The 13,331-nt window shown below is 41.6% G+C and overlaps 1 protein-coding gene across 1 annotated transcript in view; it reads left to right on the top strand.

Annotated features, from left to right (window-relative positions):
• NBAS (NBAS subunit of NRZ tethering complex) overlaps positions 1-13,331 on the top strand; it is a 160,553-nt gene that overhangs the window by 58,186 nt on the left and 89,036 nt on the right. Inside the window, exons 22-23 of the mRNA XM_087823358.1 lie at positions 4,682-4,765; positions 7,940-8,093. Of these exons, the coding sequence (XP_087679484.1) occupies positions 4,682-4,765; positions 7,940-8,093 (238 nt within the window). The remainder of the gene's footprint in view (positions 1-4,681; positions 4,766-7,939; positions 8,094-13,331) is intronic.

Below are 13,331 nucleotides of genomic sequence, written 5' to 3'. Positions count from 1 at the left end.
TCCCCTGAAATTGTTGTTAGATTCGGCATTGCCTAGTGACACCACATGGCAGCGTTTTCATGGAGATGGGTTTTTTCTTTCCGTATTCATATTCTTCCAGAATTTAAATACCTTGACCAATAATTTCAGAACCTGTGATCCTTAAGAAGATTATAACATCTTCTGAATGGTTGAACTACCTTGGGGAAATAGTCTCTATAATTCTTTTTGATCACAGGGCGTCTTTTCCAGTTGCCCTGGAAAAGATTTCATTAATATGTAAATACTTGCCTGAAACTGCAGTGAATCTCTTTATCACACTATATTTAATTAACATATAAATAACCCAGCGAGACACTTTTCCCAATTCTGATATGGGCAGGCCTGTGTAAATATTGTATTCGTAATAAGTAAAATGCTATTAAGAATCAAACTCATATTTTGTCCACAAAGCATATACATTATTTTAAGAAATGTTTTGACCTCAGTGTGTACCCATTTTTTTATCCTAAAAGTTTACATCATACACACACACACACAAACACATACCAACTTGGGGGGGAAATCCATGATACACATAAATGTCGGGATCACAGCACGATACTGACCTATATTTGATGTGTTGACATGATAGTGTGGTCCACTGGGAGGAGCAAGGGCTTTCATCAGAAACATGGGTATATGTCTTGGTCCTCACTACTCCTAGCTCTGCTGCTTTTGGGAGGTTACTTAGCTTCTCTGAACTTCAGTTTCTTGAAGTGTGAAATGGGGAGGTCATATTGGTTTGTGATGATAAACTAATCTAAGAGCTGTATCACCTGGCACAGTTCCTGGCACATAATCGTGTTCAGTATCCAGCAGGGTGCTGGATCAAACTCGTTAATGCACGAATGTCAACCAGTCCCCAGTTTCTTGTATTTCACTGCCCATGAGCAGGCTTCTTGCTGGCATGAATAATGATGATGCTTTTTATGATGGTTTAGCACTTACTGTGTATCAGGTGCTGTTCAAAAGGCTCTGTATGTGTTAACGAATTTGTCCCTCCCCGAATCCAAATGATGTTAAAACTGTCATTATCACTGTTTCACTAGTGAGGAATCGAGGCACAGGCACACTGAGTCCTTTTACCAAGGGCGGGGTCAGAGGCCTAATGCAGAGGCCAGACTTCTAAGAGCATGCTCTTAATTATGATGGATTGGAATTCAAGAAAATGCTTGCTTATCTCGCCTTCAGTTTGGGCAGGTAATATTAGAGCATCACTGCTGAGGCAGAGTAGCTGGGTCACAGTGTTGGGGAGAGGAATCCAGGCCCTCGGCGGGTGGCGTATTCACTACCGCCTCTCTACACATCGCTAACACCTGAGAATGCTGGTTAGGTCCGGGACGTCTTAGTAGACTCTGCTCTATTTTCTAAGTAACTTATTAATGGAATGGAGTTCCGTTGGTCCAGAGGAGAACTCTGAGTGATGTGTTTAGGTAGCTTTTCCATCTTGGCATTCGGAGCGATAACTAGCATTTTGATTGTTTCCCCGTTGAGTGTGACTTGTTCAGTGACGGTCACAATAGTGTAGGTCCAGATTATTATTATTTGTCCTTTATTTACCAGAACATTTTCTTCTATGCTGATAATAGGAATAAGTATAACTCTACATCTTAAAACCAGTGCCTGAAAGGTGCAATTAGTAGTAATACATTATTTAGCCTTTTGTTTCCAAGGCTTAGAATACGAATAAGAGAACTTTTGTACATTTACTCTTGATACAATTTGAAATAAAACATTTATATTTAGTGGGAGAAATAATTGGTGAGAGAATAGTTGAACACAACAGAACTTGTTGTACTCATTCCTTTCTTGCTGACAGATAAATGTTACCTTCAAATGAAACCAGCAAAGTTTATTGTTTGGAATAAAGCAATGAACAGGGTTCTAATATAAAGAGTCCTAAAATTAAGCAAAAGCCGTCATTATTTTGTAAAGAGATAATTTAAGTTTACTGTGTACTTTCCTTTCTTAATGCAGATGATGCATTTAAATTTTAAGACTTCCCAGGCAAAGTAGAAACAATGGGGAAAAAGATGAAATAAAAGATGTAAATGTTTTTTGCTTATAGAATTTTAGATTCAAAGTGTAAGTTTTGCAACTAACCAAACTTTCTGCAATTCTTTAGAACAGAGCAGTATGTTTTCTAGGTGTGTTTTTTTTTGAACCATAATTTCACCTTACTCAACTAATGATTAATTTACATGACTAGTATTTGTGTTGTGAACAGAATGAATGAAAAAGGCTTTCTCTGCATTTTATTAAGCATTCTATCATTCTGCTCACCCTATGAAAGAATCAGGAGCTAAAATTGGTTTTTTTTTTTTTTTTTAGAAGGCAATGATAGAACTCACCAATTATTTCAAAATGTAAAGTATGGTGAGATTTAGGGAAGTATGTATTCTGGGCTCTTTCTGCCCCCTGAAGTATAATGACATGTCCAACTATCTCGATTGTATACCGTTACTGGTACAGCTCGCCCTTCCATCAGTTTGATCATCTAAATCAGGAAAGCATGCTTGTCCTTACTCTCAGACCTGCGGGTTCTGTGTAAATGTGCCTCCTTGACATGTCTGCTTCTTATGAGCAAACTGTCCCCTTTCGTTGCTCTATTCAGTTTTGAATTTTTGTGATACTCATGAGATCACTTTAAAGAAATCTGTTATGCTGTCAGTTAATTCAGTTAACACATATTGAGAGTCTGCTAAGTGCCAGGTACTGTTGTGCTGAGGATGTGGCAATAGACAAAAATTCTGCCCTCAAGGGATTTATATTCTGGCTGGGGATGAGGTCCTGTTTGTTTCTCAACAGGATCTGCAGCAAGATAAAGAACACATGGTGTTTTTATAGCAAGCATTTTAAACTACTAAAGTTGGTTCAAAAGAATCTGCTTTATAGACATCCAGTAAGAAAATGAAAGAACAGAGAGGTCTTTTGTTTTTTCATAACCATTGATGATCAAAGCTAAAGTCAAGACATGTTTGATAGAAGTTAGTTTCATTGGACTAATCACCCACCTCCTGGTGTTGAGATTGGTTTTATATCTTAGTTTAAATGTATCCTTTAAATATACTTGCAAACGGTCCTTAGTGGCTTGTTTGTATTAAGTTTTGGGAAGGCTCACATTGCCCTGTCTGCTGCTCACAACACTAACCTGGTGGCTCCCGTGTATGAAGCGGAGGAGTGCTGGGAATGAGGATGGGTCTGTGTTTGGGGCTAGATTGCAGTCCCTGTGTCCTTTCTGGAGCAGGATTGGGTGCTGGCTAAAGGTGCAAGCTCTGCATCTGGCTCTCTGATGGCGTTTAAAGCCCAGCCCTGCCATTTACTGGCTTTCTGAGGAGGGGCTAGTTTCCCTACGCCTCAGGTTTTCTCACTATGATACCAGGAACGTAATACTCTCCCCTCCATCAGGTTAGTAGAACTGAGTGAGGTCTTACATGTTAAAAGCATTTTATCGTGTGTGGCTCGTAGTGAGAGATCAGTACTTATTAAAGGTTATTATTGGTGCTGGTCATGACTGATGCAATGCTAGTACTATTACCTGCAGCGATCAGCGCATGTAGAAACATTGAGCTGTGCTGTGCTTGAAAATGTAGCAAGGACACTTTATTTTAGCCTAGACTCCCAGGCCTGCCTTCCGACGGGGGCCTCTGGGCGGAACTGGCTTTAATCTGATAAAAATGGGTGCGCTTGTTTCCCTTGCCTCCTGGTTCGCAGCACATTGCTCCACGGTGTTGCCGTACTGTTTTCCCTCGCTTTCCCTTTTTAATTAATACTTTGTTTCTCGGTCTGTACATTATTTTTTATTTATTAATTTATTTGAAGAGCTTCTCCTTTTTATTGCATTTATAGGGGTGACGTTGGTTAAAGGAGTTACACAGGTTCCAGGGGCACAACTCTGCAGCACATCACTTGCTGTGTGTTCATTATCCAGTCAGGCCCTGCCTGTTTTACATTCTCCTGTTAGCGTTTAGGGGTATTTTCAACCTGCAGAATCATTTCTTTACTCTTGCCATTTCCTGTCCTTTGTGTCTATGCTGTCTAATATGGTAGCCCTTAGTCATATGTGGCTATTAAAATTTAATTGAAATTAATTAAAATGAAAGTTCTCTTTCTTAGTATCAGTAACCACGTTTGAAGTGCTTTATACGTAGCTAGTGGTTACTTCTTATGATCATAGGAAGTTAGGTTGTAAGCTTTTTGAGGGCAAAGGACCATTTATGTTGGTATTAAGAACGTAAACCATGGGCTCTTGATAAACGTTTTGGTGTGTGAATGAACACATACCCATACCGTCCTTCCATGTCAAATGTTTTTTAAAAAATTTTATTTGTTTATTTTATTTTACTTTTTAATTGTTGACAACATTACAGATGTCCCCCATTTCCCCCCTATTTGCCAGCCCTCACCCCTGGCCTTCACCACATTGTTGTCCGTGTCCTTGCCACATGTTTTTGTTTTGAATTCTCCTTTTCTTTTTGAACCATTTCATGTTGGAAGAGAGATCTGTAACTTGTTATTTTCTGTTTACATAGGGCCTCCGGTATGTGTCATGTAGCACTTATACCGCACACGGGAATCCCGGAGCTGCTGCGTGTGTAGCCAGGCCTTGAGGTGACGGGTGTTTTAAATGCTTATGTTTTTGTTTTCTTTCTAATTAAAGTTATAACGGTGACTCCTTGATGATTCTTCCTTGGCATGAACGTAAACACCGAGATGAAGATTGGTGCGAGGAGGCAGAGTGCAGGTAAGAAGGAGCCGCACAAGGGAGCTCCTTTCACTGTGGGCCGGGTGAAGAGACAGCCCTGTGAACGGGGAACGTGATGTATGCCACTCGCTGGATGGCGGTTCTTGATTTACAGAGTTTCAGTGAACTTTTAAAAAAAAACCTGACTTTCCTCAGTTAAGTTAAAATTATTTTAATGGAAAAATGTTAAATGCCACAAAGGAATTATTCTAAAAATGATCCTTACACAACTCTTTTTCATGGCGAGGTATTTGCTTTCATTCTTTGACCTATACAGATATGTTTTCATATTTGTTTTTATGGTATGTATGCAGTTTTGTTCTTGATTCAGTTTTGTTTTTTGATTTTTGTAAGATTTAGTCCTGGAAAGCCTCAGAATATGGAGGTCTCAGGCACTGCAGAAGCGGGGAGGTGGGGTGGGGCTGAAAGGCCACATGGGGGCACTTGACCCCCTTATCCTACTCCTCAAAGTCAGGCAGGTACTTCATTGCCAGCTCCCCTTCATGGTTTCCCGATGGAAGCTCAGGAGTGTCGTTTTGGACTTCTGAACTGAGCCCAGGAACCCCCATCTCTGGACACTGGGCATAGAGTGAGGGTGGAGCCATGGGGCTGCAAATCCAGGCACTTAGTGAAAATTTATAGGCTAAATGTTGACTCTCTGTCTAAAAAACTTATCTCAAAAAAGCAAAGCTTATTTTAGAAACAGCAAGAACCAAAACCCATAGTCCTTTGCCCCTCCTTTGTATTCTGCTCACCAGGAGCAGTTACTTCAGTCCCTGTAGATGACAAATTTGGCACTTCCTGCATGTCTCTGAGTAACATAATTGTACAGCTGTTCCTGGATCTCTTAGTACTGGCTATTATCTGTGGACACCCGAGGATGAAAAATTATGGGTTAGTCTAGTTTTACTCCACGCACCCTGCTCTTCCTTGACTGTTTGCAACCTCGCCCCACCCCCGACTCCCTTTGAACCTTGTTTGCTGTCATTTCAGTGAATTTCAGGAGAAGGTGGAGCTCAGTGCAGGGTATTGATCAGCCACATTTGATAGTCTTTACTTACTGATTGTAGTGAGAGTTAACAGGACAGATGAATGGAAAACGGTGGGGGTTGATGCCGGTGGCCGTGGCTGTAGGGAAAGGTGTGGTGTCACTGTGGCCCAGGTTCTCTTAACGTGAGATGGGCCTTAGACGGAGCAGCACTGGCTGAGCACCTTCCCCAGTCACCTGGTACTTCCCAGTCCCCTGAGCTTGTGCCTTTTAGCATCTGACAAGTAGATGACAAGCATGAGAGTATTTCTCAGACCAGGCATGGCAAGCTAAAGTGTGAGTAAAACTTGCTGTGCTGGGACTCCTGAAACTATAAAATGAAAAGCCAGGGAAAATGTGACAGAGGGAAGATGCTTTTGAAGATGATACAGAATTTCAGTAGGACAGGCCACCTCTTGTGGCCTAGTCATTTAGTGAGTGTCTGTCCTCTGGTAGACTCAGGACTACCCAAGGGGAAAGCCAGGTGCAGTCCTGACTCACACAGCTGTAACCAGGAGGAAGGATGCTGCGGCACCCGTGTCAGGAGTGCTGTTCAGGGAAGGCTGGGGCATGGGGACATGGGAGCATGGGACAGGGACACCTGGGGATGGGGATACCCGGGATGGGGACACCTGCACCTGGTGGGGGCAGGGAAGACTTTCCTGGGGGAGCTGAGATTTGAAGGATAAATAGACTTTAGCTTGGCGGAGGAGAGCCTGGCTGGTGGATGGGGCGTGTTCTAGCAGAGGGAGGAGCATGTTGGGAGGCTGAGGAAGAGCCTCCTTCAAGGATTGAAAGTAAGATGCCTTGTTGAAGAGGAAAGAATCACAGTGAGACTCGCACCAGATGTGGCTAGAGTATTTTAGGACAGATTACAAGCTGTAAAAGTAGGTGTGGGATGATATACTCAGGCTTCTGTTCTTAAAGGGAAGGTTTCTGAGTGAGCGATGGGACTCTTCCCACTCTGGGAAACCATTGGTCAGAGTGTGAATGGCAGGTGTGAGACCAGGGGAGTAGAGGGCTACCAACCATGAGCATAAGAGGCTGTCTGAGCCATGTGGATAAGATGCCTAGGTATCCGTGGGCTTTGTGTCTGGTCAAATATTACAGCTACTAATTCCAATAAAAAATAATACCTATAAATAAAAATCAGGCATCAGCCCTAGGCCAGCCAGTGTGCCCTCTGGACGTCATTGGTATTATGTTAGGTACTCCTGCCTGGCATTATTCCCATTTTTCATGTGAAAAAAGCGAGCCTCTGCCTACTTTTCCCTCATGAATTCAGATAAGGCATTGCAGCTTTAGCAATGGGATGTGCTTCAGCGTCCATTGCAACTCCAAGCCCATTGCCTTGTAATAGTGACAGTTCCAGCGTGTCATTTATTGACAGTGGGTTTTAGATGAGTGCGTGTCTCTAATGGAATGCAGTGTTTTCCACATATCTCTCTGAAATGTCTTAGTTTAGATTAATGTTTTTCTTTTTTAGTCCTGACCATGGAAGGCCAGGATCTCCTCATAAAACTCGTGATTTGTGATTTCTGTGATGTTACTTCGGTGTACATTCCTCTAGCTGTGTCTCTTTCCCTCCTATGGCCAGTGGTGTAGAGCCACTCATATTTTGCAAATGCCAATGTAGTGGTATGTGGCTGACACCCACCAAAGGTATATCATCACCATAAGTAAGGAATATTTCCTTTTATTTTTATGAACATGGAAAACAAGGGTTTCTTAACTTATATTTGCATCGAAATCACCCAGGGGTGTTTTTCCAAAATGCAGTGGCCGGCCTTTGATGTGACTGATGCAGGAGGCCGAGGCAGGCGCCCGGCCATGAGCATTTCGTGAAAGCATCCCTGGGCGACTTTCATTTTGCTAATACTTGTTTGACTGATTTGTGGCAGAGTTGTTTTGATTTATTGTCCATTCCAGTTTTTTTAAGTTGGGAAAACTGCTAGGAAAATAAATTAAGCATCCCCAAAATGTCCCATTTATCTTGCAACTGTGCACATATGCGTAGGCGCGCGCGCGCACACACACACACACACACACACAAACAAACTTCTTGGGCCTGTAACCGAGCCCACCCCCAAAATGATCATTTCCCCAGCATCTCAATTGGTTATTAATGGTTCCTTTGTACTTTACAGACTGGTGGTTGAGCCGAGCCCCCAAGATGAAAGTGAATTCTTGTATGCGGCACAGCCGGAGCTGCTGAGGTTCAGGACCACCCAGCTGGCAGTGGAGAAGGCGATGGACTGGTATCAGACCCGAGCGGAGGAGATAGAGCGTCACGCTGGACAGGTGAGGGGAGGCCACAGCTGCTGCTTAGGTGCTGCCTCGGGCCCTGAGGGCTCAGTGCAAGGAGTGGCTGCTGACCGTGGTGCCAGGGTCGTGTGTGTAGTTTGCAAGGGATGAATGAGTATTCCATGCTACTTTGTTCACTTACCCTTTGTCTAAAAAGTTTTTGTGGCTTTTAAAAAAATTATTAAAGAGCAAACACATGCAAGAAAAGTTATTCAAAATATAAGCTGTAAAATATGGTACATACTGTTTGATATTCTCCATATATTTTTATTAGGTTTAGTACCATATTAATTTAAAAGGTTGTGTTAGCCTAGAAATGCTTGCTCGGTCCCCTGTCGTACTGCGGTAATGCAGTGAGTCCCTGTGTTGATTCTCAGGAATCTTGTTTGAGGCTCTGTCCTAATGTTTTCCTCAAGTCCACGCCTACTTTCCTGAAGTCCCCATGAGCCTTCTTACCGAGATGCATAGCAGCTGCGTTAGCGAAGGGTGTGGACAGGAGAGAGAGGAGGACTGCGCAGAGTGTAAGATGTGTAGCTACTAATCTCGACTCTTCCACCAGGGCACCTATGACTGTACCTGCTTCCTGCCTTTTTCAGTACAGTACTTGGTTTTTTTCATGGGTTAGTTCTTATACCAGAGCCAATGAGAAAGAAAATACACAGGAGGGAACGTTGCAGATTCTGCTGACTGAGTGCTCTGCAAATGTAAGCAACGGTTGTCTCCATCTCAGAGGACAGAGGTTGCGATGCTGAGCAAAGAGCGGCAGGTGCACTTAGAAATCTCACTCCGGGTCTGGCCAGTGGGTGACTTCTTCCTTCCACTCGCAGCCTTGGCCTTGGACCATCTACCCTCTGTCAGCTTTTCACCTGATGGGAAGGGTGATGTCAGAGAGTCTGGGGAGGAATATGTACCCCTTTGTTTAAATTTCTCTGTAGTGTATCTGGCATGGCCCTGTGTCTCCATTTGATAGCTTAAATTTCTGCTTAATCTGATTTCTAGATTTAGTATTTATAGAATTGAAGATGAATTATTTGCTGGAGCTGATGGGAATATTATAGATCAAATTTTGGGGGGATGGCCAAGAATATGTATGATTGACTTTCTAAGTTTTTGAAGATGGCTGAGGACCATAGTAGAAAATGTTTAGGCTTTCAAGCTTTCATGATGAAGAGACTCTCTGGAGGTGATCTAGTCTGATTTTCTGTGTTGTAGGAGATACACTAAGTCCACACACAGGAAAGTGAGCAGCTTGCTCAGGGGTTGTACAGTGAAGAGCCAGGGTCCAGGTCTCTGTGTAACATTTCTTACAGAGCCCACATAAAAATGAAGTTACACAGCCTTAATGGTCTAGAGCAAGATAAATTAACCTAAAAATGTGGTCTCAGCTCCACAGTAGCAAATATTTTTTAATACTTATTATCCTGATGAGAAAATCATAGCCATATCTTATTAGTAGAAAATTTCCAAAAAATTAATGTAATGACTTAAGGGCAATATATAGAAGATAAATAAAATCCATAAATATTGGGCTGTGACTGTACTGGGAAGTGAAGTCAGCGAGAAGTCACTTTGAGTGAGAGCTGAAGCCTCAGATTCGGGCGTGTGGTATTGTTTGAGTTAATACCACAAATTGCTCTATGGGATGTGAACAGCTCATGGTGAACTTTTAACAAAACAAAGTAAAATTCTTCCCCGATTATGTAGTAGCTGCATTCTGGGATATTCTGTGTAACTTAAACCACACAGAAAAGACTTCTGTGTAAATATTAAATGAAGTTGAGGTCTAGACTCTGGTCATTGTAAGTAGATTTTTCAGGACATCTGAAAGTAGGCAGGACTCAGGGCGAGGGGGTTGTGTGGGCTGCCCTGCACGTTGCTGGACCTCTCGCATTCCCGGCTTCCACCCACTTCACATCAGTGGTCCCACTGATTCTTGCGATGGACAGAGGTGCCTCCTCAGGGCTTCTGCGTGCCCCCAGGTGGACTGTTCTCCTTCCCTGGGGGGTGCTTTGTTTAGCTGCCTTCTTTCTTTCATCTCATTTATTTAAAAGCACTTTGAATAGAGGTATTGTTCTTTTTTTTTAATATTTTTTAAAATTTTTGTTTAAAATATTACAGATGTCCCTTTTTCTCCCCAAGGACCCATTCCACCCTGTCCCTCGCCCTTCCCCAATTCTTCTCCCTACCATTGTCCGTGTCCTTGGGTTGTGCATATAAATTCTTTGGTTACTCTCTCCCCCTCCACCCACCCGCCCCCCTCCATCCCTCTGACATTTGTCAGTCTCATCTATGCTTCCATGTCATTGAATCTATTCTGTTCATCAGTTTATTAAGTTCTCTAGATTCCACGTTTAAGCGAGATCATGTGATGTTTGTCTTTCGCTGCCTGGCTTATTTCACTTAGCATAATATTCTCCAGGTCCATCCATACTGTCCCAAAGGGTACGAGATCCTTCTTCTTTACAGCTGCGTAGTATCCATGGTGTGAATGTCCCACAGCTTTTTTATCCACTCATCTACTGATGGGCACTTGGGCTATTTCCAGATCTTGGCTGTTGTAAACTGTGCCGCTATGAACATCGGGGTGCATATATTCTTTCTGATGAATTTTCAGGATTCTTAGGATACATTCCTAGGAGTGGAATCACTGGGTCAAAAGGCAGCTCCATTTCTAACTTTCTGAGGAACCTCCATACTGTTTCCCATAGTAGCTGCGCCAACCTGCATTCCCACCAGCACTGTACCAGGTTCCCCTTTCTCCACACCCTCGCCAGCACATGTCGTTTGTTGATTTGTTGATGGTGCCATTCTGACAGGTGTGAAGTTATACCTCATTGTGGTTTTAATTTGCATCTCTCTGATGATTAGCGACATTGAGCATTTTCTCATGTGTCTCTTGGCCATCCGTATGTCCTCTTTGGAGAAGTGTCTATTCAAGTCCTTTGCCCATTTCTTAATTGGGTTGTTTGTCTTCCTCTTGCTGATTACTATTAGCCCCTTATCAGATTCATCCTTGGCAAATATGTTTTCCCAGACCGTGGGGTTCCTTTGTATTTTGAGGCTGTTTTCTTTTGCTGTGCAGAAGCTTTTTAGTTTGATGTAGTCCCATGTTTATTTTTTCTTTTGTTTCTCTTGCCCTAGGAGATGTATCAGTGAAAAGTCCACTGCTTGGGATGTCTGTGACTTTACTGCCAATGTTTTCTTCCAGGATTTTTATGGTTTCGTGACTTACATTTAAGTCTTTTATCCATTTTGAGTTTATTTTTGTGTATGGTGAAAGTTGGTGGTCTAGTTTCATTTTGCATGTATCTGTCCAATTTTCCCAGCACCACTTATTGAAGAGACTGTCTTTACTCCATTGGATACTCTTGCCTCCTTTGTCAAATATTAACTGATCATAATGGCGTGGGTCTATTTCTGGGGTCTCTGTTCTGTTCCATTGATCTATATGCCTGTTGTTGTACCAGTACCAGGCTATTTTGATTACAGTGGCTTTGTAATACAGTTTGAAGTCTGGTAATGTGATCCCTCCCACTCCGTTTTTTTTTCCTCAAGATGGCTGCAGCTATTCAGGGTCTTTTTTGGTTCCATATAAATTTTCGAGATGTTTGTTCTAGGTCTGTGAAATATGCTGTTGGTATTTTAATAGGAATTGCATTGAATTTATAAATTGCTTTGGGTAGTATGGACATTTTAATGATATTAATTCTTCCAATCCATGAGCATGGTATATTCTTTCACTTGTTTATATCTTCCTCTATTTCTTTTTTCACGTAGTTTTCCGAGTACAGGTCTTTTACATCTTTGGTTAAGTTTATTCCTAGGTATCTTATTTTTTTAGTTGCAATGGTAAATGGTATTGCTTTTTTAGTTTCTCTCTCTGAAAGTTCATTGTTGGTGTATAAGAATGCCATTGATTTCCGGATGTTGATTTTGTATCCAGCTACCTTGCCAAATTTGTTTATCAAATCTAGTAGTACTTTGATGGAGTCTTTAGGGTTTTCTATGTACAGTATCATGTCATTTGCAAATAATGACAGTTTTACTTCTTCCTTTCCAGTTTGGATGCCTTTTATGTTTTCTTCCTGTCTGATGGCTATGGCGAGGACTTTCAGTACTGTGTTGAATAAGAGTGGTGACAGTGGACATCCCTGTCTTGTTCCTGTTTTTAATGGAAATGGTTTTAGTTTTTGCCCATTGAGTGTGATGGTGGCCATAGGTCTGTCATATATTGCCTTTATTATGTTGAGGTATGATCCCTCTATTCCCACTTTGTTGAGAGTTTTTATTAGAAATGGGCGCTGGATTTTGTCGATTGCATTTTCTGCGTCTATTGATAAGATCATATAATTTTTGTCCATTTTGTTTATGTGATGTATCACGTTTATTAATTTGTGAATCTTGTACCAGCCTTGCATCCCTGGAATAAATCCCACTTGGTCATGATGTATGATCTTTTTAATATATTGCTGGATCCAGTTTGCTAGTATTTTAGTGAGGATTTTAGCATCTATGTTCATCAGGGATATTGGCCTGTAATTTTCTTTCTTTGTAGTATCTTTATCTGGTTTTGAGATTAGGATGATGCTGGCCTCATAAAAAGAGTTTGGGAGTTTTCCCTCCTCTTGAATGTTCTGGAATAGTTTGAATAGAAGAGGTATTAATTCTTCTTTGACTGTTTGGTAAAACTCGCCTGTAAATCCATTTGGTCCAGGACTTTTGTTTGCTGGGAGTTTTTTGATTACTGCTTCAATTTCATTAATTGTTACCGGCCTATTCAGCTTTTCTGCCTCTTCTTGATTCAGCTTTGGAAGGTTGTATGCTTCTAGGAATTTGTCCATTTCCCCCATGTTGTCCAATTTGTTGGCATATAGTTGCTCATAATATTTTCTTACAATCCTTTGTATTTCTGTTGGGTCAGTTGTTATATCGCTTCTTTCATCTCTGATTTTATTTATTTGGGTCCTCTCTCTTTGTTTCTTAGTGAGTCTGGCTAAAGGTGCATCAATCTTATTTACCTTTTCAAAGAACCAGCTCTTGGCTTCATTGATTTTTTTGTATTGTTTTTTTAGTCTCTATGTCATTAATCTCTGCTCTGATTTTTATCATTTCCTTCTACTTCCTCGGGGCTTTTCTTGCTGTTCTCGTTCTAGTTCTTTTAGTTGTGTTAGATGGTTCATCAGATCTTTTTCTTGTTTCTTGAGATAGGCCTGTAATGCTATGAATTTTCCTCTC

This window comes from Miniopterus natalensis, chromosome 13 (assembly GCF_054644295.1).
Source record: "Miniopterus natalensis isolate mMinNat1 chromosome 13, mMinNat1.hap1, whole genome shotgun sequence".
Lineage (NCBI taxonomy): Eukaryota > Metazoa > Chordata > Mammalia > Chiroptera > Miniopteridae > Miniopterus > Miniopterus natalensis.
The sequence above is the reverse complement of the archived record's forward strand: the minus strand, read 5'-3'. Positions and strand labels throughout refer to the sequence as shown.